Source organism: Oncorhynchus mykiss, chromosome 3, assembly GCF_013265735.2.
Source record: "Oncorhynchus mykiss isolate Arlee chromosome 3, USDA_OmykA_1.1, whole genome shotgun sequence".
Taxonomy (NCBI): domain Eukaryota; kingdom Metazoa; phylum Chordata; class Actinopteri; order Salmoniformes; family Salmonidae; genus Oncorhynchus; species Oncorhynchus mykiss.
Genome location: NC_048567.1, coordinates 73,817,483 through 73,845,136, shown reverse-complemented (window position 1 = coordinate 73,845,136; position 27,654 = coordinate 73,817,483). Strand labels below are relative to the sequence as shown.

The 27,654-nt window shown below is 41.9% G+C and overlaps 1 protein-coding gene across 6 annotated transcripts; it reads right to left on the bottom strand.

Moving 5' to 3' along the window:
• LOC110520569 (NADP-dependent malic enzyme) lies at positions 1–27,654 on the bottom strand. Of its 6 annotated transcripts, none has more exons than XM_036975160.1 (16): positions 27,469–27,654; positions 27,064–27,142; positions 26,666–26,886; positions 9,804–9,934; positions 8,435–8,584; positions 7,005–7,080; positions 6,680–6,841; positions 6,174–6,277; positions 5,987–6,096; positions 5,400–5,497; positions 5,073–5,186; positions 4,264–4,369; positions 3,117–3,259; positions 2,596–2,769; positions 2,243–2,341; positions 1–2,038 (listed from the first exon to the last, which is right to left on the bottom strand). In XM_036975160.1, exons 2-16 carry the CDS (start codon positions 27,101–27,103, stop codon positions 1,877–1,879), a joined length of 1,890 nt encoding a protein of 629 aa, XP_036831055.1. In that variant the 5' UTR covers positions 27,104–27,142; positions 27,469–27,654; the 3' UTR covers positions 1–1,876. The 6 variants fall into 6 exon arrangements, with proteins under 6 accessions (XP_036831055.1, XP_036831056.1, XP_036831059.1 ...); XM_036975161.1 differs by having other exon boundaries at positions 27,493–27,654; XM_036975164.1 differs by having other exon boundaries at positions 26,999–27,142; positions 27,469–27,653.

Here is a 27,654-nt window from a genome sequence, read left to right as displayed (position 1 = left end):
TTTTGTTTACAATATTCACCTAAAAGTGAATTTTATTCCCTTCAAAAACATTTAGTCTTTCCTTAAAAAACTGAAATATAATTCCTTTCGTAGTGCATCACTCCTAAGCAGAGCATTATATTCTCTGGGGGAAAAGGAAAGATTCACCCTGTTTCTGTTATTACCTTTGGCAAAAACATCTAAACCGAAACAGGCAAAGCTTTATACAAAACAACACTCAAATAAGCAACCCCTCCATTATATAAAAAACATACTTAAAGAGGCAATCATATATCTAATCACTGTGCTTGCCAAAGATTCCTCTGTACATAAACAGTATGCACCTCACAGACCTGAAGTCAGTTCCTACTGGTAGTGACATTGGGGCTAAAACCATGTAGCTATGCATCTTGTTAATACAATACTGACACTCGCGTATCAACAGGCGATCAGTGACAAAGTCTAGAGGAAAAATATAAGATGAACAGGGAGTGTTTTTGAAAATAAATTAAAAGTCCTCATTTATATTTTATATTTAATATATTTTAAATAAAATATCCCTTATAACCTTATATTTTTTGGTATTTGCGGCATTCGTGGTGCCATGGCCATTATCAGCAAGTGGGTTACGCCCAGTGCAACCTGGGTAAAAAAGACATAGTCCCATGATGCATCCTGCTGCCAAGCAATCTAAACAATCACTGCCATGCAACAAGATAATCAAGCCATTTCATATGCATGCTTGTGTTACCTTACAAGGCTTGAAGTGCTATAGATTGTCTATCTAGCCCTGTCCTAACCCAGGCTTTGGTAGGAGTGTAGCCTAGAGTATGCAGTGACAACAGGGAGCAAGATGCCACTTAATAATATAATGGAGTTACGCTTGAAAATGAATGAGGAGGTACTGAACAGTGTGAACTGGCTTGTACATATCATTCCTTACTAATATCTGATAGAATCCTCCAACCAAAGACAAGACTCTGCAGGATATAACATTGTGAGGTCAGAAGGTCAAACAGAGGCAGGCACTATCAGGGTTTGTGCGTTTATGTCCGGAGAAGGGGCCTATCTTAATGGGGTCCTCGTCCCCCATCTCCTTTTATTCTGACTGATTCAAAAACAATGGACAGGTGAAGGCGATATGGTGAATGCCTAATGGGAATTTGCTTTCAAATGTCCACTTTTGCAGATACCGTAAAGATGAAGTAAAGGAGTCAAGGGAAGAAAGCCAGGTAAGACTCCTGAGATGCACCCTACAATAGATGCCTGAGAGACCTAGCCTTTTGTAATACTTCTATGGAATTTATTTTAGAGTTTAGCCTGTTAGTTATTGAAGCTAGACCACACAGACTGGACCAGGCCTAGAAAGCTCAATAGAGTGTGTTATTAGGGCCTTGGTGACACAGGACACAGATAGAATAACATGGTGTTGTGGTGATGTCAATAGTCTGTCTCCAGATTAGAATATAGGAACATAGAAATAGAATGTATAGAACAGTTTGAGGGTTGCCTCAATTTATACATGAAATGATGTGGCACTATAACCTGGCAGTATGACTGTATGGATACACTGTTGTCGATATGACAAACAAAATAATTACAAAAGACAAAGGAGGCTTCAAAATAATGAACCTTCAAAAATTACCCCTCAAAGGATCTCTGTGCTGGCTAAGCATTGGTCATCTCCAACTACGATGTACATTTCTATGGGCACTGGGGAGTGTCTAGGGGCAAAGGAGTGTCTCGTATTGATGACCTAACTTCAGAAGGCGTTGAGTGATAATATGCGAGTGCTGGAGAGAAGAGACGGTGGCGCGTTTTCTGATATGTGGCTCCCTTCTGCTGTACTGACAGGGATCGAACAACGGAGATAGAGGTGGCTGATGGGAGATGGAGTTCACATGTTCTGGACTTTCATGGCATCCTGGGGCCATTTGTAGGTGTCCTGGATGAAGGAGTCGTAGTCTGGGCTGTAGACGTGAGAGAGCACAAACGCCTCCTTGTCCTTGGGCTCCGGGTACAGGGAGGCGATGTTGTGTCTGTACGCATAGTCCACCACCTGAGAGATTGATAAAGATTGGTAGAGAGATTGGTTAGAGATTGGGAGAGTGATTGGTAGAGAGAAAGGGAAATTAGTTAGAGTGCTGATGTATTGATATGGAGAAAGTGTCTTTCTCTGCAGTAACAAATCGGCATGGAGGTGGGAACTGGGAATGTAATGCTGGTATTGATAATGGTTTGTGGGGAGGTGTCAGTCTCCAACCTTGACAGCAATCTTAAAGGACACCTCTCTGATGCTGTTGAGGGGAGGGTAGAGTCTCCCTTCGGCTAGGTGCTCCTCTGTTACCATGTCAGCTATCGCCTGAGTAAGAGAGAAACAGAGAGTGAGAAACAGGAAATGAAAAAAAGAAGTGAATAAATGAGGGAAGGATTTGGGCAAGAGAAGAAAAGTGAGGCGAGAAAGGGGATTATGGGTGACAGTTGGAGAAGAGAATGGAAAATAGAAATTGAGATGTGACATTAAAATAATTTGAAAACAATGTGTGTGTGTGACTGTGTGTGTGTGTACAAAAGTTTGTCTTTTGTTGAAAATGTCAAAATAAAATAAACAGTTACCTCCGCTGTGGTGAGGAAGATGTCGTCAGAGATTTGGCGTACCCCGCAGGCGATGACGCCAAGCGCCACGCCAGGGAACACGTAGGCGTTGTTCCCCTGGCCGGGGATGAAGGAGCGCCCGTCAGCCAGGGTCACTTTACTAAAAGGGCTGCCACTCGCAAAGATGCCCCGCCCCTGGGAGGGAGGGGGAGAGAGCGAGAGAGAGAGAGAGAGAATGAGAGAGAGAATGAGAATGAGAAGAGAGAGAGAGCATGAGAGAGAGAGAGAGCATGAGAGAGAGAGAGAGCATGAGAGAGAGCATGAGAGCGAGAGAGCGAGAGAGCGAGAGCGAGAGAGCGAGAGAGCGAGAGAGCGAGAGAGAGAGAGAGAGAGCATGAGAGAGTATTCATTCTATTTCAGGTCATTCTATTTCTATGACAACAACAATATTTAGTAAGCGTACATTCAGCGGCACTCAAACAAGGGAAAAGAGAGTGAATCTCTATTCTCTAGGTTAGGGTCAGAGTTCAGAGTTACAGTACCTCGGTGAGTTGGTAGCAGTGCTCGGCGGTGCACTCTGCCTTGCTGGTGGGGTTACTCAGGGCGAAGATGATGGGCCTCTCGTTGAAGGACACCATGTCCTTGATAATGTTTTCATTAAACGCCCCTGCGATGGCTGCCACTCCTGCACATAGGAAACGAGCACTGATTACAAGTACTGTTCTTTACCATTCGGCCAACAGATTTGCCACCAATGTTATTTTTTTTATCCTAGCCCCCGTCCCGCAGGAGGCCTTTTGCCTTTTTGTAGGCCGTCATTGTAAATAAGAATTTGTTCTTAACTGACTTAACTAGTTAAATAAAGGTTGAATAAAAATGAGAACAAAACATACATATGATCCTGAGATGCTCTGCAATGTTGATTATCTGTTCGTTTCAATTCAGCTTCTGAGCTTAGCGGCATTATGAAGAACATGTTGTGTAATACTATGCTGCCAGTCTCTCTTGGCTAAGACTTGAGGAGAGACTGACTGCATCACTTCTTCTTTTAAAAAATAGACAATGTGTTGAAAATTCCAAATGGTTTGCATAGTCAACTTTCACACAACTCTGACACACACACGTCCCCCACCAGACATGTCACCAGGGGTCTTTTCACAGCCCCCAAATCCAGAACAAATTCAGCGTACAGTCTTATATAGAGACAATATTGCATGGAACTCCATTCCATCTCATATTGCTCAAATAAACAGTAAACCTGGTTTCAAAAAACAGATAAAACAACGCCTCACGGCACAACGCCTCTCCCCTATTTGACCTAGATAGTTTGTGTGTATACATTATTATATGTCGGCTGTGTGCCTTTACAAAGAAATCTATGTAGTTTTGTCCTTGAGCTGTTCTTGTCTATTACTGTTCTGTATTCAGTTTCATGTTTTGTGTGGACCCCAGGAAGAGTAGCTGCTGCTTTCGCAACATCTAATGGGCATCCTAATAAAATACCATCTACAAAAAAAGCAAGGTCAAGAGAAACCAGAGACGTGTTCTGTGGGCACGAAATTGGGAGACATTTTCTGAGACAAAGGTGGCACTAAAAATGTTCTCATTTAGGCCCTAGTACATAACCCAGGTGAGCCCTAGATACACAGGTGAGTCCAGCTGAGCCAGTAGGTGATCATGGGGACTGACCGATGATGGCAGTGGGCTTGATGGTGTGCACCACCTCCTCCAGGGTCTTGATGTGGGCGTGGTCATGGGCAAACTCCTCCTTCTCATGGTTCAGGTTTCCTCTGCCCTGTGGGTCGCATAATGATGACATCAGTAAATCTGATATACTACTGGATCCTGTTCAGGAGGGAGCAATGTTGTGAATGTTGCTGATACAAATGACTGACCTTCCCTATTCTACATGACAGTGCAGCATGACTGTTCTACATATGACATTTCTATCTGAAACTCTAGGATGTTGCATCCTACATATCTAGAGATGGACAGCTTGGGAGAATGCTTATCAGATCAGTGTTTTGAAGCTATTCAAGTGTATTAGGAGCAATGTTCCCTCTAAGCTCTGTAATAATGGTATGGATATAGTAATGCATTTTATTTAGCATCAAACAACCTTTTCAGTCACCTCCTTATCTGAAGGACAAGTGGATAAACACGTTAATGGTCAAGCCCTGCGTGTTTCGTTTTCAAAAGTCTCATGGAATGTAAGCCTACATTGAACACGACACATTGGCTGCTACTGTAGTCTGAATAATAGGCCCCTCTGGTAACCCTACGCTATGATCAAATAGCCACAGTAGCCTACTTTACTACTGTCTGAAACTGTAACTTAAAGCTGGTACAGCCTCAGTGTTCACAGTGTGCACGTGCTGGAAGTTCCACAGAATTTGACCAATGTTCAAGTTTGCGCTCAGCAGAACTGAAATTTGCTCAGTGCCAAAAATGTTTTGAGGGAACATTGATTAGCTATGATATTATGGGATTGCAGTTACCTTGACGATGAGGCCCCTGGAGTCGACCATCCAGATCTTCTTTGCGGCGTCTGTGGCGGACACTCCCTCCTTCGCCATGGCCATAATCAGCAGGTGGGCGATGCCCAGTGCAGCCTGGTCAAAAAAGACACATCGACCCATGATGCATCTTGCTGCCAACCAATCGAACCAATCATTGGCATACAACATGATGATTATAAATCCATTTCATATGCATGCTTTTGTTACCTTACAGGGCTTGATTCAAGAGAGTGAGGTTTCCAAACGTTAATAAATCTTGGACAAAGAGTTTATAATTAACACAGATCAGCACGTTTGTCCTCTTACCTCCCCTGCTCCCTGGAACACAAAGGTGTGGTCTGACAGTTTGTTCTTGGTGATCTTCAGAGCAGCCAATACTCCAGCTACTGCTACTGAGGCTGTCCCTGGGAGAGGGAGAGAGCGAGTTAGAGAGGGTGATAAACACCAGGGATGGGTTGTAAAGTTGTGATCGGAATGGTTTTGCACATCTATCTTTCAACAAAACAAAACATTATATAATGTGTCATCAGGAGGTCATCAGTGAGCCACACAGCCTACAAATCCCAATAACTGTCTAGGGAAGGTTTAATTTTTAAATTAAAAAAAAAAGTTATTTATTATTTTGGGTTAAAAACACTCCAGGTCACTCTTCCACGTCTGAAACTAAATAGAAAGTATGTCGAAATTATAAAGGACGTTTTCAAATTACTGCCCTCTATCTGGCCCGCAAATTGCTTTTGCCGAACAAATCGGTAAAAAAAAAATGGCACTCCGCTAAATTTTGAAATCCCGATATGGCCCTTGAGTAAAAATGATTGCCCACACCGATCACCCCGGTAGGGGGTGGGAGTAGATTTTGGATAGGGCCAAAGAGAGAGGGAGAGAGAGATTACCTTGGATGTCATCGTTGAAGGTGCAGTAGTGGTTGCGGTACTTGTTGAGGAGGCGGAAGGCGTTGGAGTTGGCAAAATCCTCAAACTGGATCAGACAGTTCATCCCGTACCTGCAGAGCAGAGTAGTGAACGGTCGGTCAAATAGTCGAATTACACAGCCACACACACACATACACACATTACCCACTTGTCAGTAACTGCCTGCATGAACTCATCGATGAGATCATCATACTCCTTTCCTCTGACCCTCTTGTGCTTTAGACCGATGTACAGGGGGTCTTCCAGGAGCGCCTGATCAAAGATTAAACATCATCATCTTCACACTCTACGACAAGGAGCAGGGTTTGGGTTAAGGTTAGGTTTAAAATCCGATTTTAGGACTTTGTGGTGTGGCTGTGCAAGCTAGTGACCACTCTGCAGAGCTGCCTCAATATATAACTCACTATATGACTCACTATATGAGTAATCTCAATAAATGCCAACCTGCGGATGATGACCTTTAGGGAAATAAGGGAAGTAACTAAGTGATAGCGGAGCCCTGAATTCCAAACAACTTCTAGTGACACATTTAGTTCACAAGGTAAGATACTGCCTTTTCTATATGGCTGGGTCAAATGATAAGGACCATGATATTAGCCAACGAAGGCCTATCAGGCCTGGGTGTTTCCTCATGGAGTGTCCCAGTTGAAGTACCTGGTTGTCGGTGCCCACGTCCAGCAGCACTGGCAGACACTGTTGGGGTGGCACTCCTCCGCAGGCTGTGTACAGGGCCAGTTTGCCCACGGGGATGCCCATGCCGTAACTTCCCAGGTCCCCCAGACCCAGGATACGCTCTCCGTCCGTCACCACAATGGCCTGTGGAATACACAAACACGGTTTGGTTCACCTGGTGAAACTTCTAGTCTCCAGCTAAGAGCCTTATGCTGTTTACACCCTCATGTCTACATCCTGTACCATGCAGTAAAGCAAAGTTTGTGTGTGTGTGTGTGTGTGTGTGTGTGTGTGTGGTACTCCTCACCTTGATGTTCTTCTCAGGCCAGGAGTTGAGCATGGTGGCGATGTGACCTTTATCATGGATGGTGATGAAGAGACCTCTGTGGGATACAGTTGAAGTCAGAAGTTTACATACACCTTCGCCAAATACATTTAAACTCAGTTTTCCTGACAATTAATCCAAGTAAAAATTCCCTGTCTTAGGTCAGTTAGGACCACCACTTTATTTTAAGAATGTGAAATGTCAGAATAATAGTAGAGAGAATGATTTATTTCAGCTTTTATTTCCTTAACTAACATTCCCAGTGGGTTAGAAGTTTACATACACTCAATTAGTATTTGGTAGCATTTCCTTTAAATTGTTTAACTTGGGCCAAACGTTTCGGGTAGCCTTCCACAAGCATCCCACAATAAGTTGGGTGAATTTTGGCCCAATCCCCCTGACAGAGCTCGTGTAACTGAGTCAGGTTTGCTTGCACACGCCTTTTCAGTCCTGCCCACATATTTGCTATAGGATTGAGGTCAGGGCTTTGTGATGGCCACTCCAATACCTCAATTTTGTTGTCATTAAGCCATTTTGCCACAACTTTAGAAGTATGCTTGGGGTCATTGTCCATTTGGAAGACCCATTTGCGACCAAGCTTTAACTTCCTGATTGATGTCTTGAGATGTTGCTTCAAAATATCCACATAATTTTCCTCCCTCATGATGCCATCTATTTTGTGAAGTGCATCAGTCCCTCCTGCAGCAAAGCACCCCCACAACACAATGCTCCCACCCCCGTGCTTCACGGTGGTGATGGTGTTCTTTGGCGGCTTCGTGGTCCCATGGTGTTCATACTTGCATACTATTGTTTGTACAGATGAATGTGGTACCTTCAGTCATTTGGAAATTGATCCCAAGGATGAACCAGACTTGTGGAGGTCTACAATTGTTTTTCTTGATTTTCTCATGATGTCAAGCAAAGAGGCACTGAGTTTGAAGGTAGGCCTTGAAATACATCCACAGGTACACCTCCAATTGACTAAAATGATGTAAATGAGCCTATCAGAAGCTTCTAAAGCCATAACATAATTTTCTGGAATTTTCCAAGCTGTTTAAAGCCACAGTCAACTTAGTGTATGTAAACTTCTGACCCACTGGAATTGTGATACAGTGAATTTTAACTGGAATAATCTGTCTGTAAACAATTGTTGGAATAAATGACTTGCGTCATGCACAAAGTAAATGTCCTAACCGACTTGCCAAAACTATAGTTTGTTAACAAGAAATTTGTAGAGTGGTTGAAAAAAGACTCCAACCTAAGTGCATGTAAACTTCTGACCCCAACTGTACATGCTAACACTTCAGAACTACTGAGCCACTATTAACACACAACAATGCCCCGTCTCTCTCTCTGTGTGTGTGTGTGTGTGTGTGTGTGTCTGTACGTGTGTGTCAGTGTGTCATGTCTACCGTGGTCTCCTGAAGGCCAGTCCGTACTGTTGGCAGGCCAGCCCTACTGTAGGCGTATAGACGATGGGCATGAACTCCTCTACATCAGACGTCAGCAGGCGGTAAAACAACTTCTCATTCCTGTCCTGCAAAGTCATTAGCAAGATGTACCTGAGAGAGAGAGAGATAGGGAGAGAGAAAGAGAGAGAGAAATAGCGATAGGGAGAGAGAGAAATAGACAGAGAGCGAGAGAGAGAGCGAGAGAGCAACAGGAAATGTAGGACAAGGTGAAACAGAGCTGAAAGTGATAGTAATGATCATGATAGTGATGATAGTAATAGTGATGATAGTGATGCTAGTAATAGTGATGATGGTGATTATAGTAAGAGTGATGAATGTGATAGTGATAATAGTAATAGTGGTGATAGTGATGAGAGAGTTGATAGCGTTGCTAGTTTTTAGTGATAGTGATGATAGTGATAGTGATGATAGTGATAATAGTAATAGTAGTGATAGTGCTAGTGATGATAGGGATAATAGTAATAGTGGTGATAGTGATTATAGTGATAGTAGTGATAGTGATGATAGTGATAATAGTAATAGTGGTGATAGTGCTAGTAATGATAGTGATAATAGTAATAGTAGTGATAGTGCTAGTGATGATAGAGTTGATAGCGTTGATAGTTTTTAGTGATAGTGATGATAGTGTTAATAGTGATAGTGCTAGTGATGATAGTGATAATAGTAATAGTGGTGATAGTGATAATAGTAATAGTGGTGAAGTGATGATAGTAATAGTGGTGATAGTGATAATAGTAATAGTGGTGATAGTGATGATAGTGATAATAGTAATAGTGGTGATAGTGATGATAGTGATAATAGTAATAGTGGTGATAGTGCTAGTGATGATAGTGATAATAGTAATAGTGGTGATAGTGCTAGTGATGATAGTGATAATAGTGATAGTGATGATAGTGATAATAGTGATGAGAGAGTTGATAGCGTTGCTAGTTTTTAGTGATAGTGATGATAGTGATAATAGTAATAGTGGTGATAGTGCTAGTGATGATAGTGATAATAGTGATAGTGATGATAGTGATAATAGTAATAGTGGTGATAGTGCTAGTGATGATAGTGATAATAGTGATAGTGATGATATTGATAATAGTAATAGTGGTGATAGTGCTAGTGATGATAGTGATAATAGTGATAGTGATGATATTGATAATAGTAATAGTGGTGATAGTGCTAGTGATGATAGTGATTAGTGATAATGAGGGGGAGGAAAGTTTCTGTATTTCTGTCTATGTGCATTTTTAGCCATTGTGTGTTGTGTGTTGTGTGTTTGTATATGCAAGTGTATTATTTGTATCTGTGTGTGTGTGCTCACTTGTCGAGGGGGTTGCGGCCCTCGTAGCTCCTCATGATGCGGAGCACCTGGACGTCCTGGGAGAGGAAGACTGGGGGCAGCAGGCCGTGGATGCCCAGCTGCAGGCGCTCCTGCAGGGTGAAGGCCATGCCCTACGGGGGGGGGGTTGGAGGACCACATATCCAACATTAGGATCGATCGCTCCAATGTTGTAGCATTGGTCTAGCTAGCTGTTGCTCACATAAACACCCAGCTATCAGGTGTTTACAATTATTGTCTTTTGATAAAGAAGCTGTGGTGCTTTAGCTGTGTTGTGGTTCTGATTGTGTCTGTAGCATTCCTTTATTAGGCCTATTGCATGAAGGGAAATTCTTATGGTTGCTCAGCGGGCTGATTGGGTCGTGACTTTGAGATCTGCTTGTGGTTAGTGCCACTCTACTTTGTCATGTCAGTATTCTGGAGGGGTGTGTTTCAGCATTTGGGGGTGTGGAGGTCATCTATTTATTCTGTCCAATGGGATAGGAGCCTGAATTCCCTCCCCTGTGAACTCTCTTCTAATATCTTCTTTCCTCTTTCTCACACACTCGCTCTACCTCTTCTTTCTTCAATGGAAAGAATTATTCTGAAAGCCAGAGAGGCCCGTCATGGAAACAAATCACAAAATAAAAACCGTTCACCAACTTGCTACAGTAAATATACCAGTGTCACTATGTAAAGTTGTGATAGTGTAACGTGACACTTGCACCTGTGGTTTGGTTTCCATTAATAATAAACACCTATTAATGTGTCAATCACAGTGACACTCTCCAACTATGAGATGTTAACCTTCAAATGGAACCTAATCCACTTCCTCCTCATTTCAGTGTGATACAAGTGGGGAATTTGAACTGAACTTGAGCGCATTGTTTAAGGAACTTAAGAACTGTTTGATGGTGTGACCCATCGTCAAATCATTCAATATGTTGAAAGGTGAATGGGACTGCGGTTAGAGTTGATATGAAGCGGGAGTTTGATAAGATTAATGATCATTATCAGTCTACAACATAGCTTCACACAAACTAAATTGAAGTACAAACAAACATAATTATTTCAACAACACATACAACTAACACACAAAAAAATACTAAATGGAAATACATTATTCGTATACTCATACATTGCATTCAAGAAAGTATTCAGACCATTGAATTTTTCCACATTTTGTTACAGCCTTATTCTAAAATTGATGACATTGTTTTTCCCCCTCATCAATCTACACACACTATCCCATAATGACAAAGCCAAAAATTGTTCTTAAGAAATTTTGACAAATGTATAAAAATAAAATTCAGAAATATCACATTAACATAAGTATTTAGACCCTTTACTCAGTACTTTGTTGAAGCACCTTTGGCAGCGATAACAGCCTTGAGTCTTCATGGGTATGACTCTACAAGCTTGGCACACCTGTATTTGGGGAGTTTCTTCCATTCTTCTCTGCAGATCCTCTATCAGGTTGGTTTTTGAGCATCACTGCACAGCTTTTTCAGGTCTCACCAGAGATATTCAATCTGGTTCAAGTCCGGGCTCTGGCAGGGCCACTCAAGGACTTTCAGATACTTGTCTCGAAGCCACTCCTGCGTTGTCTTGGCTGTGTGCTTAGGGTTGTTGTCCTTTTGGAAGGTGAACCTTCGCCCCCAGTCTGAGGTCCTGACAATCTGGAGCAGGTTTTCATCAAGGATCTCTGTACTTTGCTCCGTTCAACTTTTCCTTGATCCTGCCTAGTCTCCCAGTCCCTGCCGTTGAAAAACATCCACACAGCATGATGTTGCCACCACCATACTTCACCGTAGGCATGGTGCCAGGTTTCCTCCAGACGTGACGCTTGGCATTCAGGACGAAGAGTTCAATCTTGATTTCATCAGATCAGAGATTTTCTAGTGGTCTGAGAGTCTTTTAAGGTGTCTTTTGGCAAACTCCAAGCGGGCTGTCATGAGCCTTTTACTGAGGAGTGGTATCCGTCTGGCCACTCTACCATAAAGGTCTGATTGGTGGAGTGTTGTAAAGATGGATGTTCTTCTTGAAGGTTTGTCCATCTCCATAGAAGAACTCTGGAGCTCTGTCAAAGTGACCATTGGGTTCTTGGTCACCTCCCTGACCAAGACCCTTCTCCCCCGATTGCTCAGTTTGGCCGGGTGATAAGCTCTAGGAAGAGTCTTGGTGGTTCCAAATTTCTTACATTTAAGAATGATGGAGGCCACTGTGTTCTTGGGGACCTGCAATGCGGCAGAGTTTTTTTTGGTACCATTCCCCAGATCTGTGCCTCAACACAATCCTGTCTCCGAGCTCTATGGACAATTCCTTCGACCTCATCGCTTGGTTTTTGCTCTGACATGCACTGTCAGACCTTATATAGACAGGTGTGTGCCTTTCCAAATCATGTCCAATCAATTGAATTTACCACAGGTGGATTCCAATCAAGTTGTAGAAACATCTCAAGGATAATCAATGGAAACAGGATGCACCTGAGCTCAATTTCAAGTCTCATAGCAAAGGGTCTGAATACTTATGTAAATAAGGTATTTCTGTTTTCGCTTTGTCATCATGGGCTATTGTGTGTAGATTGAACCCTCAGGTTCTTGCCATGGGGGAGATCTTCGTGGGCTATGGACTGTGGATATCCCTCCAGTGGTGTGGGGGCTGTGCTTTGGAAAAGTGGGTGGGGTTATATCCTGCCTAGTTGACCCTGTCTGGGGGTATTGTCGGATGGGGCCACAGTGTCTCCAGACCCCTCCTATTTCAGCCTCTAGTATCTATGCTGCAATAGTTTGTTTCGGGGGGGGGGGGGGGGGGCTAGGGTCATTCTGTTATATCTGGTGTAATTGTCCTGTCTTATCAGGTGTCCTATGTAAATATAAGTACGCTTCCTCTAATTCTCTCTCTCTCCGTCCCGGAGGACCTGAGCCCTGGGACCATGCCTCAGGACTACCTGGCCTGGTGACTCCTTGCTGCCACAAATTCACCTGATCGTGCTGCTTCTCCAGTTTCAACTGTTCTGCCTGCAGTTATGGAACCCTGACCTGTTCACGGGACGTGCTACCTTGTCTCAGACCTGCTGTTTGACTCTCTCTCTCTACCGCACCTGCTATCTCGAACTCTCATAGCTCTGCTATGAGGCGGCAGGTAGCCTAGTGGTTAGAGCTTTGGGCCAGTAACCGAAAGGTTGCTAGATCGAATCCCCGAGCTGACAAGGTAAAAATCTGTAATTCCGCCCCTGAACAAAGCAGTTAACCCACTGTTCCTAGTCCGTCATTGTAAATAAGAATTTGTTCTTAACTAAAAATTATAATAATAATTAAAAGCCAAATGACATTTACTCCTGAGGAGTAACCCTCCTGCCTTTCTAGGGAGTTTTTCCTAGCCACCGTGCTTCTACATCTGCATTTACATCAATGCTTGAAGTTTGTCAGAATTTGTGGGGTTTTGTTTGTCCACCCGTCTCTTGAGGACTGACCACAAGTTCTCAATGCTTTTAAGGTCTGGGGAGTTTCCTGGCCATGGACCCAAAATATCGATGTTTTGTTCCCCGAGCCACTTAGTTATCACTTTTGCCTTATGGCAAGGTGCTCCATCATGCTGGAAAAGGCATTGTTCGTCACCAAACTGTTCCTGGATGGTTGTGAGAAGTTGCTCCCGGAGGATGTGTTGGTGCCATTCTTTATTCATGGCTGTGTTCTTAGGCAAAAGTGTGAGCAACCCCACACATGAATGGTCTCAGGATGCTTTACTGTTGTCATGACACAGGACTGATGGTAGCGCTCAACTTGTCTTCTCCGGACAAGCTTTTTTCCAGATGCCCCAAACAATACAGAAAGGGGATTCATCAGAGAAAATGACTTTACCCCAGTCCTCAGCAGTCCAATCCACGTACCTTTCGCAGAATATCAGTCTGTCCCTGATGTTTTTCCTGGAGAGAAGTGGCTTCATTGCTGCCCGTCTTGACACCAGGCCATCCTTCAAAAGTCTTCTCACTGTGCGTGCAGATGCACTCACACCTGCCTGCTGCCATTCCTGAGCAAGCTCTGTACTGGCGGTCCTGGCGCTTGCTGGACTTTCTTGGGTGCCCTGAAGCCTTCATCACAACAACTGAACCGCTCTCCTTGAAGTTCTTGATGATCCGATAAATGGTTGATTTAGGTGCAATCTTACTGGCAGCAATATCCTTGCCTGTGAAGCCCTTTTTGTGCAAAAGCAATGATGATGGCACGTGTTTCCTAGCAGGTAACCATGGCTGACAGAGGAAGAACAATGATTCCAAGCACCACCCTCCTTTTGAAGCTTCCAGTCTGTTATTCGAACTCAATCAGCATGACAGAGTGATCTCCAGCCTTGTCCTTGTCAACACTCACACATGATGTCAGCTGGTCCTTTTGTGGCATGGCTGAAATGCAGTGGAAATGTTTTTTTGGGGATTCAGTTCATTTGCATGGCAAAGAGGGACTTTGCAATTAATTGCTATTTATCTGATCACATAACATTCTGGAGTCTATGCAAATTGCCATCATACAAACTGAGGCAGCAGACTTTGTGAAAATTAATATGTGTCATTCTCAAATATTTTGGCCACGACTGTAGAGAGGATATAGAGAGGCTATAGAGAGGATACAGAAAAGCTATGGAGAAGATGTAGAGAGCCTAATATTACCCTTAAAACTACTACTACTACTTTTAATGTTGTACCTATCAATTGTCCTATTAGCAATCACCTATATTAGCAAACGTATTTCTGTTCAAACTTCAAATTGTTCTATTAGGTCTCTATTGGTTATTTATTGCAATGAACGATATCAGCAAAATGTCCACGATAAGTGGTCGGTTGGGTCAGTGTCTATCATTCTCTGTTTATCGTCCCAGATCTAACAGACAGCCTATAGAGAGGCTATAGAGAAACTATACAGAACCCAGAGCCCATTTGATCTCTGTTTATCGTCCCAGATCTAACAGACAGCCTATAGAGAGGCTATAGAGAAACTATACAGAACCCAGGGCCCATTTGATCTCTGTTTATCGTCCCAGATCTAACAGACAGCCTATAGAGAGGCTATAGAGAAACTATACAGAACCCAGGGCCCATTTGATCTCTGTTTATCATCCCAGATCTAACAGACAGCCTATAGAGGCTATAGAGAGACTATAGAGAGACTATAGAGAGGATATAGAGAGACTATAGAGAGAGAGACTATAGAGGCTATAGAGAGGCTATGCTATAGAGAGGCTATAGAGAGGCTATAGAGAGGCTATAGAGAGGCTATAGAGAGGCTATAGAGAGGATATAGAGAGGATATAGAGAGACTATAGAGAGGATATAGAGAGACTATAGAGAGACTATAGAGAGACTATAGAGAGAGAGACTATAGAGGCTATAGAGAGGCTATAGAGAGGCTATAGAGAGGCTATAGAGAGACTATAGAGAGAGAGACTATAGAGGCTATAGAGAGGCTATAGAGAGACTATAGAGAGACTATAGAGATAGAGACTATAGAGGCTATAGAGAGGCTATAGAGAGGCTATAGAGAGGCTATAGAGAGAGAGACTATAGAGGCTATAGAGAGACTATAGAGAGACTATAGAGAGGATATAGAGAGACTATAGAGAGACTATAGAGAGACTATAGAGAGAGAGACTAAAGAGGCTATAGAGAGGCTATAGAGAGACTATAGAGAGACTATAGAGAGACTATAGAGAGACTATAGAGAGACTATAGAGAGACTATAGAGAGACTATAGAGAGGATATAGAGAGACTATAGAGAGACTATAGAGAGAGAGACTATAGAGGCTATAGAGAGGCTATAGAGAGACTATAGAGAGACTATAGAGAGTCTATAGAGAGTCTATAGAGATAGAGACTATAGAGGCTATAGAGAGGCTATAGAGAGGCTATAGAGAGGCTATAGAGAGACTATAGAGAGACTATAGAGAGAGAGAGACTATAGAGGCTATAGAGAGGCTATAGAGAGACTATAGAGAGACTATAGAGAGTCTATAGAGAGTCTATAGAGAGTCTATAGAGATAGAGACTATAGAGGCTATAGAGAGGCTATAGAGAGGCTATAGAGAGGCTATAGAGAGGATATAGAGAGAGAGACTATAGAGGCTATAGAGAGACTATAGAGAGGATATAGAGAGACTATAGAGAGACTATAGAGAGACTATAGAGAGAGAGACTATAGAGGCTATAGAGAGACTATAGAGAGACTATAGAGAGGATATAGAGAGACTATAGAGAGACTATAGAGAGACTATATAGAGAGACTATAGAGAGGATATAGAGAGACTACAGAGAGGCTATAGAGAGGCTATAGAGAGGATACAGAGAGACTATAGAGAGACTATAGAGAGAGAGACTATAGAGGCTATAGAGAGGCTATAGAGAGGCTATAGAGAGACTATAGAGAGACTATAGAGAGACTATAGAGAGTCTATAGAGATAGAGACTATAGAGGCTATAGAGAGGCTATAGAGAGGCTATAGAGAGGATATAGAGAGAGACTATAGAGGCTATAGAGAGACTATAGAGAGACTATAGAGAGGATATAGAGAGACTATAGAGAGACTATAGAGAGGATATAGAGAGACTATAGAGAGACTATAGAGAGACTATAGAGAGGATATAGAGAGACTACAGAGAGACTATAGAGAGACTATAGAGAGGCTATGGAGAGGATATAGAGAGACTATAGAGAGACTATAGAGAACCCAGGGCCCATTTGAACTTACATCTGCAAGGGCAAACATGCTCAGAATCAGAAACATATTTGCATTTCATTCTTCAACCTTTGTTAGGGGTCGGCAACAAGCGCACAAGTTTTGTTTTGCCCCCTCAACCCCAGAAAATAGCCAGGAATTCAGCCCAAGTACACCCCCCCCCCCCCCCACCCCCAAAAGAAAAATATATATACAGTTGAAGTCGGAGGTTTACATACACCTTAGCCAAATACATTTTAACTCAGTTTTTCAAAATTCCTGACATTTAATTCTAGTAAAAATTCCCTGTCTTAGGTCAGTTAGGATCAACACTTCATTTTAAAAATGTGAAATGTCAGAATAATAGTAGAGAGAATGATTTATTGCAGCTTTTATTTCCTTAACTAACATTCCCAGTGGGTGAGAAGTGTACATACACTCAATTAGTATTTGGTAGCATTGCCTTTAAATTGTTTAACTTGGGTTAAATGTTTTGGGTAGCCTTCTACAAGCTTCCCACAATAAGTTGGGTGAATTTTGGACCATTCCTCCTGATAGAGCTGGCGTAACTGAGTCGGGTTTGTAGGCCTCCTTGCTCGCACACGCTTTTTCAGTTCTGCCCACAAATTTTCTATGGGATTGAGGTCAGGGCTTTGTGATGGCCACTTTTGTGATGGCCAGTCCAAATTGGAGCAGTGGATTCTTCCTTGCTGAGCGGCCTTTCAGGTTATGTTGATAAAGGACTATTTTTACTGTGGATATAGATACTTTTGTACCCGTTTCCTCCAGCATCTTCACAAGGTCCTTTGCTGTTGTTCTGGGATTGATTTGCACTATATATACACTAAATATATGTCTCAATGTAATCAAGGTATGAAATTATTGTTAATTTAAATACAAATCTCTTTTTAGGCTTAGTTGTGGTCAATTTGCAGTGTTCTAAATTATTATAATTATGTTCCGGCCCACCCAACCATCAGCTCCCAAAAGAATCGGCCAGCAACTAACTCTAGTTGCCATCCCAGCTTCACGTCTGTTACACAGAAGCAATAATTGCACAGAAGCAATAATTAAATCACCTAATTACTATGACTTCCCACACCAGACAACCATAGACACACCCCTAACCCAAAGCACGTATATATGGGAACTGATTAACGGGAACTCTCAAGGGATTTTTATTTGCATGTTGAAACCAATGTCTTACGTAACAAAATGGCTGTGGTGTGTTTCTGGACTGGTTGTGTGTTAGATCTTTGGTGCATCTTTTAAGCTTTGCTTTTCCTTAGGGTGCTTTTTATTCATTCAGTGTGTCATTCTTTAGGTTATTTTTTTTAAATCTTATGTTTGTTGTGTGGTAAATATTTCAGCTTTTATTTTCATCGTTTTTTGTGTTTGTTTTTCTGTAAAGCACATTGCGTTGCATTCCATGTCTGAAATGTGCTGTATAAATAAAGCTTGATTTGATCTCTTTTGTGTCCGAAGCAATGCTGTAACGCAGTTTATTTGGGCTTTAAACAGGGAAGCTGCGAGAAACCCTATTGCATTTGTTGGCATTCATTATTACTATTTCCCAATGAGTATGTTCCCTGAATAGTGGAATGTTCTCTGACATGTTCTCTGGAATGTTCTCTGACATGTTCTCTGGAATGTTCTCTGCACTAAAGATTTCACGTGAAACCATATTATTCACATTCCAGTATGGTACATTACATCGGGTGTAACATACTGTAATGGTACAGCAGCACATTGTAAACATCAACCAGGTTTTCTATCTACAAATCCATGATGGCACCAACCCCCAGGACCTCTCAACAGCATGTGTGTTTAATGGTCTGGAAACAGGTTAACATATACAAATACTGATTGTGGCTACATGGATAGTCAGATTAATATAATAGTTTGATTAAAAGGTTTACATGCTTTGCAAGAAGAATGATTTATTTTATGATCATGTTTACATGAACACATCTGAAATCAGGCCACCTGATGGCACTCTAAAAATGCAGAAAAACACAAATTAAAAAGTAAACGTTCTACCACAGCAAACATGTTATTTTTGGGAAGCATATTTGATTCTGAGTTCGGACAAAGTTTGAATATGAAAACTATTTCCAAGGCGCATACATTCAGATGTTCGGAACAAACTTCACTCGCGCAAAAGAGGGAGGATCGCTCGACTGGTGCTAGCACATGGGCAGATAAAATACACCCCTGGAACTCAGATTAAGACGTTTACATTGACTGGTGCTAGCACATGGGCAGATCAAATACACCCCTGGAACTCAGATTAAGACGTTTACATTGACTGGTGCTAGCACATGGGCAGATCAAATACACCCCTGGAACTCTGATTAAGACGTTTACATTGACTGGTGCTAGCACATGGGCAGATAAAATACACCCCTGGAACTCAGATTAAGACGTTTACATTGACTGGTGCTAGCACATGGGCAGATCAAATACACCCCTGGAACTCAGATTAAGACGTTTACATTGACTGGTGCTAGCACATGGGCAGATCAAATACACCCCTGGAACTCAGATTAAGACGTTTACATTGACTGGTGCTAGCACATGGGCAGATCAAATACACCCCTGGAACTCTGATTAAGACGTTTACATTGCTCAGAAAACCAGGTGTTTTAATCGGTGTATGTTTACTTTGATTTGGACCTTTGGCCGATTAAGATAAGCAGAGTATGGTGTTTATATGACTATTGAATAATCTGCCTATTGCCATAATCAGTTTAACATCTAATTATTAGTCTGCATGTAAACATACTGTACCCTCTCTGACGCACATTTGACATTTTGCGCATAAATATTTGCCACAGACACTGTTTAGTGACACTTGAGCAGCCTTAGAAGATAATCTGTGTAGTGCATAGCACATCTTTACTCATTATAAGGCAGCCTACACTAGGGCTGGGCGATATGGTCAAAATATTATATCACAGTATTTAAAAAAAACAATTAATTGGACGGTTTGACAGTATTTTTAGTTTTTGAATAATAAAAGTTCTACATTTGCTTTATGAGTAGTGAGTGATCCGAGGGTGCTTTATGAATAGTGAGTGATCCTAGGGTGCTTTATGAATAGTGAGTGATCCTAGGGTGCTTTATTAGTGAGTGACCCTAGGGTGGCAACACATACATTCTCAGTGATTTCAATGAGTCTTTCTCCATACTGATTGTTTTATACTGTTCAATTCAACTTCAACCAAAACAAATTTCAGCACTTTTATAATTTCCACATTTCCTGCACTCAATTGCAGTGGTGGAAAAAATACTCAATTGTCATACTTGAGTAAGCGTAAAGATACGTTAATAGAAAATTACTCAAGTAAAAGTGAGTCACCCAGTAAAATACTACTTGAGTAAATGTCTAAAAGGATTTGGTTTTAAATGTACTTAAGTATCAAAAGTCAAAGAAAAAATTATTTTAAGCAAACCACATGCCACCATTTTCTATTTTTTTGTTGTATTTACAGATAGCCAGGGGCACACTACAACACTCAGACATAATTTACAAACAAAGCATTTGTGTTTAGTGAGTCTTCCAGATCAGAGGCAGTACTTGTTCTCTTGACAAGTGCGTGAATTGGACCCTTTTCCTGTCCTGCTAAGCATTCAATGTGTGACAAGTACTTTTAGGTGTCAGGGAAAATGTATGGAGTAAAAAGTACAGTATTTTCTTTAGGCATGTAGTGAAGTAAATGTAAAAATTGTCAAAAATCATAAAGTAAAGATACTACTTAAGTCGTTTTTCGGGGTATGTGAAAGTATTTTTACTTAAGTACTTTACACCTTTGCTCTATTGAGATCATTTCCACATAGGGCTGCACGATATGCGCAAATAATCTTGGACTTATTTTTAACCAAACGTTGCATTTGCGATTTGATTTGTGAATTAGAGCAACACTGTTGGAATCATGGAAATAGAATGAGTATTCTAATTATATAGATAGAATATAGTGGTCACTTTGAAGACTGTTGTTTGAGAAGACAACGAATTAAAATGCCAGGGAGAAGTTATTGTGACAGGATAGGAACTGAAGTGTTGATAAGTGTTTCCTAGGGGACCCTGTAAATTAGCTACTTCATGTAGCTAACATATGCTTGCTTTGCATATTCCTCTTTGATTTAGAACATACTGTTGCACAAACAACATGCTGATTTAGGGCTACACAATCATTGGTATTATTAGGCTGTATTAGCTATCTACTTTTGCTCTTACTTAGTACATTTTTAGCTAGCTCGCTAGCTATTAGCATTAGCGACTAACAATTAGCATCTCACAAGATTTAGGGCAACTTGCTAAGAAAAGACAAACTAGCTGGTTGCTGATGTATGAAACACAAACTAATAGTGTCATTATAGAACGCTAGTGGATTTATATTAAGAAGCAAAGTGAAAACAACATTGTTTTCCTCAACAATGTTGCATGTGCTGCATTGACCATGCAGAATGAATGCAAGTGTCTCGTGGTTGAGAACATCAAATGCGCTCTTTGAGTGACAGTGGGCGTGGCTAGGTCTGTGTGGAAAGTGGCAGAGAGAAAGCGGAGAGAGATGACTCAAGTAGCGAAGTAAACAATAAAAATTGACATTACACATGGCGTATCACATTTAACAAACCAAACATTCAAATACCGGTATAGAAGGTAAAGTAATAACCCAAACCAGTCACTGCATCAATACCAGTATATCACCCAGCCCGAGCCTAATGCTAGCCAGAACGAGATGAGCTAAAGTCTAACGAGAGAACATTTGATAAAACCTCTCAAACTCTTTCAACTAGTTGGTCGTCAAAATTACACTAATAAACGATGTGGAATAGTAGCCTGCTCGTCCCACGTTTTGACAACTGAATGGGAGAACTTGCCCGCCCATTTGATCGATACCAAATACATTTTATTGACAACTAAGAGATATACTGTGGATAACAGTCGTTCAAGTTCAGCATAGCTAGCTAGCAAAGTGATTCACATTTCTTGCTAGCTAACCAAATGACACCTGCATCTCTAGAAGTGGCCACCGAAAAACGATATGATTGGAAAAAGTCTGTCACTCCCTCACTACTCCAATGACATCAATCACATCCTCCTAGTAGCTAGCTAGTTAAGGTTAGACCCGGTGTTTACAGCTTGCTAAATAAATAATGAATGCAGCACTCAAAACCCCTTGCAGTTGGGTAGCCAGCCGAGGCTCCAGCCTAAATGTTGCTTTAAAAGGCCCACATGTTTGTCCTTTGCATGGTGTTTTGTTGCAGGTTTAGGTTTTTGGTTATCATTTTTTTTAACGAAGCCAGACTGCCACATTTTAGTAGCCTAGCTAGGACTGGCATTTCTGTAACATTTCTCTCTGTTGCGCGTTGTAAACGGAACACATGAAAGCAGCACAATTGAAGTTGAATTACCTGATGCGGGCACATTTTTTATTTTACCAGGTAGGTTCACTGAGAACACATTCTCATTTACAGCAACGACCTGGGGAATAGTTACAGGGGAGAGGAGGGAGATGAATGAGCCAATTGTAAGCTGGGGATGATTAGGTGACCATGATGGTATGAAGGACAGTTTGGGAATTTAGCCAGGACACCAGGGTTAAACACCCCTACTCTTACAATAAGTGCCATGGGATCTTTAATAACCTCAGAGAGTCAGGACACCCGTTTAACATCCCATCCGAAAGACTGCACCCTACACAGAGCAGTGTCCCCAATCACTACCCTGGGGCATTGGAATATTTTTTAGACCAGAGGAAAGAGTGCCTCCTACTGGCCCTCCAACACCACTTCCAGCAGCATCTGGTCTCCCATCCAGGGACCAACCCTGCTTAGCTTCAGAAGCAAGCCAGCAGTGGGATACAGGCTGATATGCATCAGGTTGTAACTTCATGAAGTCGAGGACTCAACTGTTGACTAATTTACACTCGCTTGTGTGTCTGCGTGTGAATCCTTTATCTTAGAACTTGTAACTTATATATAACTTATTTGACGAACAAGATGACATTTTCTGCAGACTCCAGCAATGACCCGAATATCAGCGGTGCTGGAGTAGTCTACACTGTTGTCTGATAGTTCCAGACAAAATTGGGACATCGAAACTTTTTTATTAGATTTTAGTTTGATATAAATCCTCTTCTCAAACAAGATGTGACTCTTTTCAACGAACAGACTAATACCTTTAGAATATCTACGTCGTTCAGGATAGCCGGGAGAGAGGACGCCGAGTGGTTTTCTGCGAATGGAATTTATTTGTGAATTGTTTTGAATATGTTATTCCGAAGTGAGTTAGTTTGTTTGTCTTCATTTGTCATGGACCTTTATTTTGGAATCTATCTACAAAATCCAGATCGTCAAGGGAAAACCAGAGCGAGGATTCTACAAATTCAGAGAGCTTACAGACCGGGGATTTAAATTGTGTTTTTTTATGCTCCGGGAGAAGCGAGAGTCAAAAAAATAAATTAATGTTTGGGCTCCCGAGTGGCACAGTGGTCTAAGGCACTGAATCTCAGTGCTAGAGGCATCATTACAGAATCGATTCCAGGCTGTATCACAACCGGCCGTGATTGGGAGTTCCATAGGGCGGCACACAATTGGCTCAACGTCGTCCGGGGTAGGGCGTCATTGTAAATAAGAATTTGTTCTTAAATGATTTGCTTACTTAAATTAAAAATAAATAAAAATCTGTTGGAACTGAAACTTGGCAAGGGACATTTAGCATACAAGATGTTTAAACTTTAGGTCTGGTAGAAGATTTGGTCAGTGCCATTAGTGATGATATGATACAGCACCGTTTGTCTTGCTGTGACTTGTAGTGCAGCACAACGCGGACGGTATTGAAGCGGGCCAAAATTAATTGACAACCCAAATCATTGCACGGGACGGATAGAAATGTGTCACACCTTGTTTTTTGACACGTGTGCTAGCCTATTAGCCACGTTATAACTGACTTGTGATCTTTGCCTTCGCTAGTTTGATTGGCATTCCCAGCCTTAGTTATAGCTGTTTTTGTTCAAAATATTGAGTCATTGAAACTGAAACAGTACATCCCAAATGGGTGCAGGTAGCAAACAATGTACCAGGCCAGCTTTGATTTACAACCTGACAGCAATATTAGAAATGTATTGGTGAATTATATTAATCAAGCATTGATCTGCATCCATCTACAGTGCATTCTGATTTTTTTTCTCATTTTGTACCTTTACAGCCTTATTCTAAAATTGATTCAATAAAAAATGCCCCTCATCAACCTACACACAAAACGCCATAATGACAAAACAAAACCAGGTTTTTAGACATTTTTGGTGTAATTGCCGTCGCTAGTCAGCTGTTTCCTTAAGGGGTTTACTTTAAGGCCTGTAACTGCTACGCTATCTGACAGGTTTACTTTAACTCGATGAGTCTGTCCGTCCGTCCGTCCGTCCGTCCGTCCGTCCGTCCGTCCGTCCGTCTGTCTGTCTGTCTGTGTGTGTGTGTGTGTGTCTGTCTGTGTGTCTGTCTGTGTGTCTGTGTGTGTGTCTGTGTGTGTGTCTGTGTGTGTGTCTGTGTGTGTGTCTGTGTGTGTGTGTCTGTGTCTGTGTGTGTGTGTGCGTGTGTCAGATTGATTTACAGTGCATTCGGAAAGTATTCAGATCTCTTGACTTTTTACACATTTTCTTAGGTTACAGCCTTATTCTAAAATGTATTAAATTAAATGTTTACCTCATCGATCTACACACAATAGCCCACAATGACAAAGCGAAAAGAGAAATACCTTATTAACATAAGTATTCAGACCCTTTGCTATGAGACTTGAAATTGAGCTCAGGTGCATCCTGTTTCCATTGATTATCCTTGAGATGTTTCTACAACTTGATTGGATTCCACCTGTGGTAAATTCAATTGACTGGACATAATTTGGAAAGGCACACACCTGTCTATATAACGTCCCACAGTTGACAGTGCATGTCAGAGCAAAAACCAAGCCATGAGGTCGAAGGAACCTTCCAGAAGGACAACTATCTCTGCAGCACACCAAAAAAATGTAATCTACAATCGGCTTCCAATTTCCCAACAAAGCATCCTTCACTCATGCTGCCAAACATAACCTCGTAAAACTGACTATCCTACCGATCCTTGATTGCGGCGATGTTATTTACAAAATTGCCTCCAACACTCTACTCAGCAAATTGGATGCAGTCTATCACAGTGGTATCCATTTTGTCACCAAGGCCCCATATACTACCCACCACTGTGACCTGTATACTCTCGTTGGCTGGCCCTCGCTTCATATTCGTCACCAAAGCCACTGGCTCCAGGTCATTTGCTAGGTAAAGCCCCGCCTTTATCTCAGCTCACTGGTCACCATAGCAGCACCTACCCGTAGCACGTGCTCCAGCAGGTATATTTCACTGGTTAGCCCCAAAGCCAATTCCTCCTTTGGCCACCTTTCCTTCCAGTTCTCTGCTGCCAATGACTGGAACTAATTGCAAAAATCACTGAAGCTCCCTCTCTATCTTTAAGCACCAGCTGTCAGAGCAGCTCACAGACCACTGCATCTGTACATAGCCCATCTGTAAACATCCCATCCAACATCCCCATATTGTTTTTTTTTGTTTTTTTTGCTTCTTGCACCCCTGTATCTCTACTTGTGTTTTAATTGCTAAATTGTAATTATTTCACCACTATGGCCTATTTATTGCCTTACCTCCCTTATTTTACCTCATTTGCACACACTGTATATATATTTTTCTATTTTGTTATTGACTGTATGCTTGTTTATTCCATGTGTAACTCCATTGTTTATTCCATGTGTTGTTGTTTGTGTGGCACTGCTTTGCTTTATCTTGGCCAGGTCGCAGTTGTAAATGAGAACTTGTTCCCAACTGGCCTACCTGGTTAAATAAAGGTGAAATAAAAAATTACAAAATCCATCCTTTATGTTAGAGTGGCTAGACAGAAGCCACTCCTCAGTAAAAAGGCACATGACAGCCTGCTTGGAGTTTACCGAAAGGACTCTCAGACCATGAGAAACAAGATTTTCTGGTCTGATGAAACGAAGAATTAACCTTTTGGCCTGAATGCCAAGCGTCACGTCTGGAGGAAACCTGCCTCTATCCTTACGGTGAAGCATGGTGGTGGTAGCATCACGATGTTGGGATGTTTTTTAGCGGCAGTGACTGGGAGACTAGTCAGGATTGAGGGGATTGAGCTCCACGGAACAAAGTGCAGAGAGATCATTGATGAAAACCTGCTCCAGAGCGCTCAGGACCTCAGACTGGGGGCGAAGGGTCACCTTCCAACAGGACAACGACCCTATGCACACAGCCAAGACAACGCTGGAGTGGCTTCGGGACAAGTATCTGAATGTCCTTGAGTGGCCCAGCCAGAGCCTGGACTTGAACCAGATCTAACATCTCTGGAGAGACCTGAAAATAGCTGTGCAGCGACGTTCCCCATCCAACCTGACAGATCTTGAGAGGATCTGCAGAGAAGAATGGGAGAAACTCCCCAAATACAGATGTGCCAAGCTTGCAGCGTCATACCCAAGAAGACTTGAGGCTGTAATCACTGCCAAAGGTGCTTCAACAAAGTAAAGGGTTTGAATACTTACTTATGTAAATGGGATATTTTAGTTATTTATTTTTAATACATTTGCAAACATTTCTAAAAACCTGTTTTTGCATTGTCATTATGGGGTATTGTGTGTGTGTATATTGATGAGGGGAAAAAAACAATTTAATACATTTTAGAATAAGGCTGTAACGTAACAAAAAAATTTAAAAGTCAAGTGGTCTGAATACTATCCAAATGCACTGTATTTTTACAACACTTCCTTACTATATGTCATGGAATTTTGGGTGAAACAAATTATTTTTAAAACCTCTGATGAAATTGGTTTTGTAGCATAAAACTGGGAATTGTATATTTTTTACTGATATTGTCTGTTTGTTTCATATCTGCAAAGTAATTAAAACTGTCAGTTCCACTTTAATGTTTTGTACACTCAGTGTATATCTCTCTATGATGTGTGAGAATACTTTGGAACTTTGGATATTAAAAATCACTTGGAGCTGATCTGCTGGTGTTTTTACATTTTTTTGCTCAGAAAACTTGGGGGGCCAAATAAAATCAAGGCCCCTAGTTGGGGGACCTTGATCCAGGGCTTTACCTTGTTCAGGTGTGGGTTTCTGGTAATGTCATAACCGCGCTTCTTGGTGTTGACGCTGCCCTTGCAGCTCGAGACCGAGTGACACACTCTGACGGCCTCAAGGCAAGTCGCACGGGCCATCGTGACAGGGTGACCTGGTGCACCCACGAGGACCCTCATAGCGCCCACTGTGCTGATTCTGCACAGTGACACACTCCTTCCCGGTAGGGAGTTCATATTTCCTGTGAAGAGAGAGGGAGGAAGAGTGGCTGTGACACCGGTTACATACAGTGCTTGACTGTATAAGTGCCGTGCCGGTACTGTTTATATTTAGGTGCAGGAGCTCCACAATACTTTTGAGCTAATATGCTACAAGAGGAACAGGAGATGAAGCAGTAGAAATGTTGAGATGCCTGTACTCAGCAACGGTGAGTTCAAGTCCAAGTCAAGCGCTGCCATGGTTACATATCGGTTGATGGTTGGTGATGATGACTTGTCCTAAATCACAAGACAGACGACCTAGAATTCCATGCATGCAACATGCATAGCCTAATCAAGTTCAGCAAGGTTGCCCTCCACATATAGTTAACGACGTTAGGCCTTGAATATATCACTTTATGGCTAGGTGAGGCAAAATATTTAATTAAACACAAACAGCAGGTGCCACGATGATGCTGGCATTGTAAATGCAGTGTTTTACCAGTATCCTGTAATGGGCAGATTTATGTTCCACGTAGGCCTACTATAGTTCAGCAATGTAACGTTATAGCTAAATCTCCAAATATAGACAACAGCACACCGCACACAGAAATTGATTTATTTACCAAACAAACTGCGTCGCTCGCTACCTGAATACGGTTTGACGCTGCCCTCGAGTTCCAATCTGAAAAAATCTCAATCCTTTTAGGGTTGGGGTAGCAGACGACCGTCTCTCTTCGTCGCTGACGTTTTTATCAGTGGATGTGAGTAGAATGGTCTAAACAGCTGATACAAGTTTATTTGACGTTGAC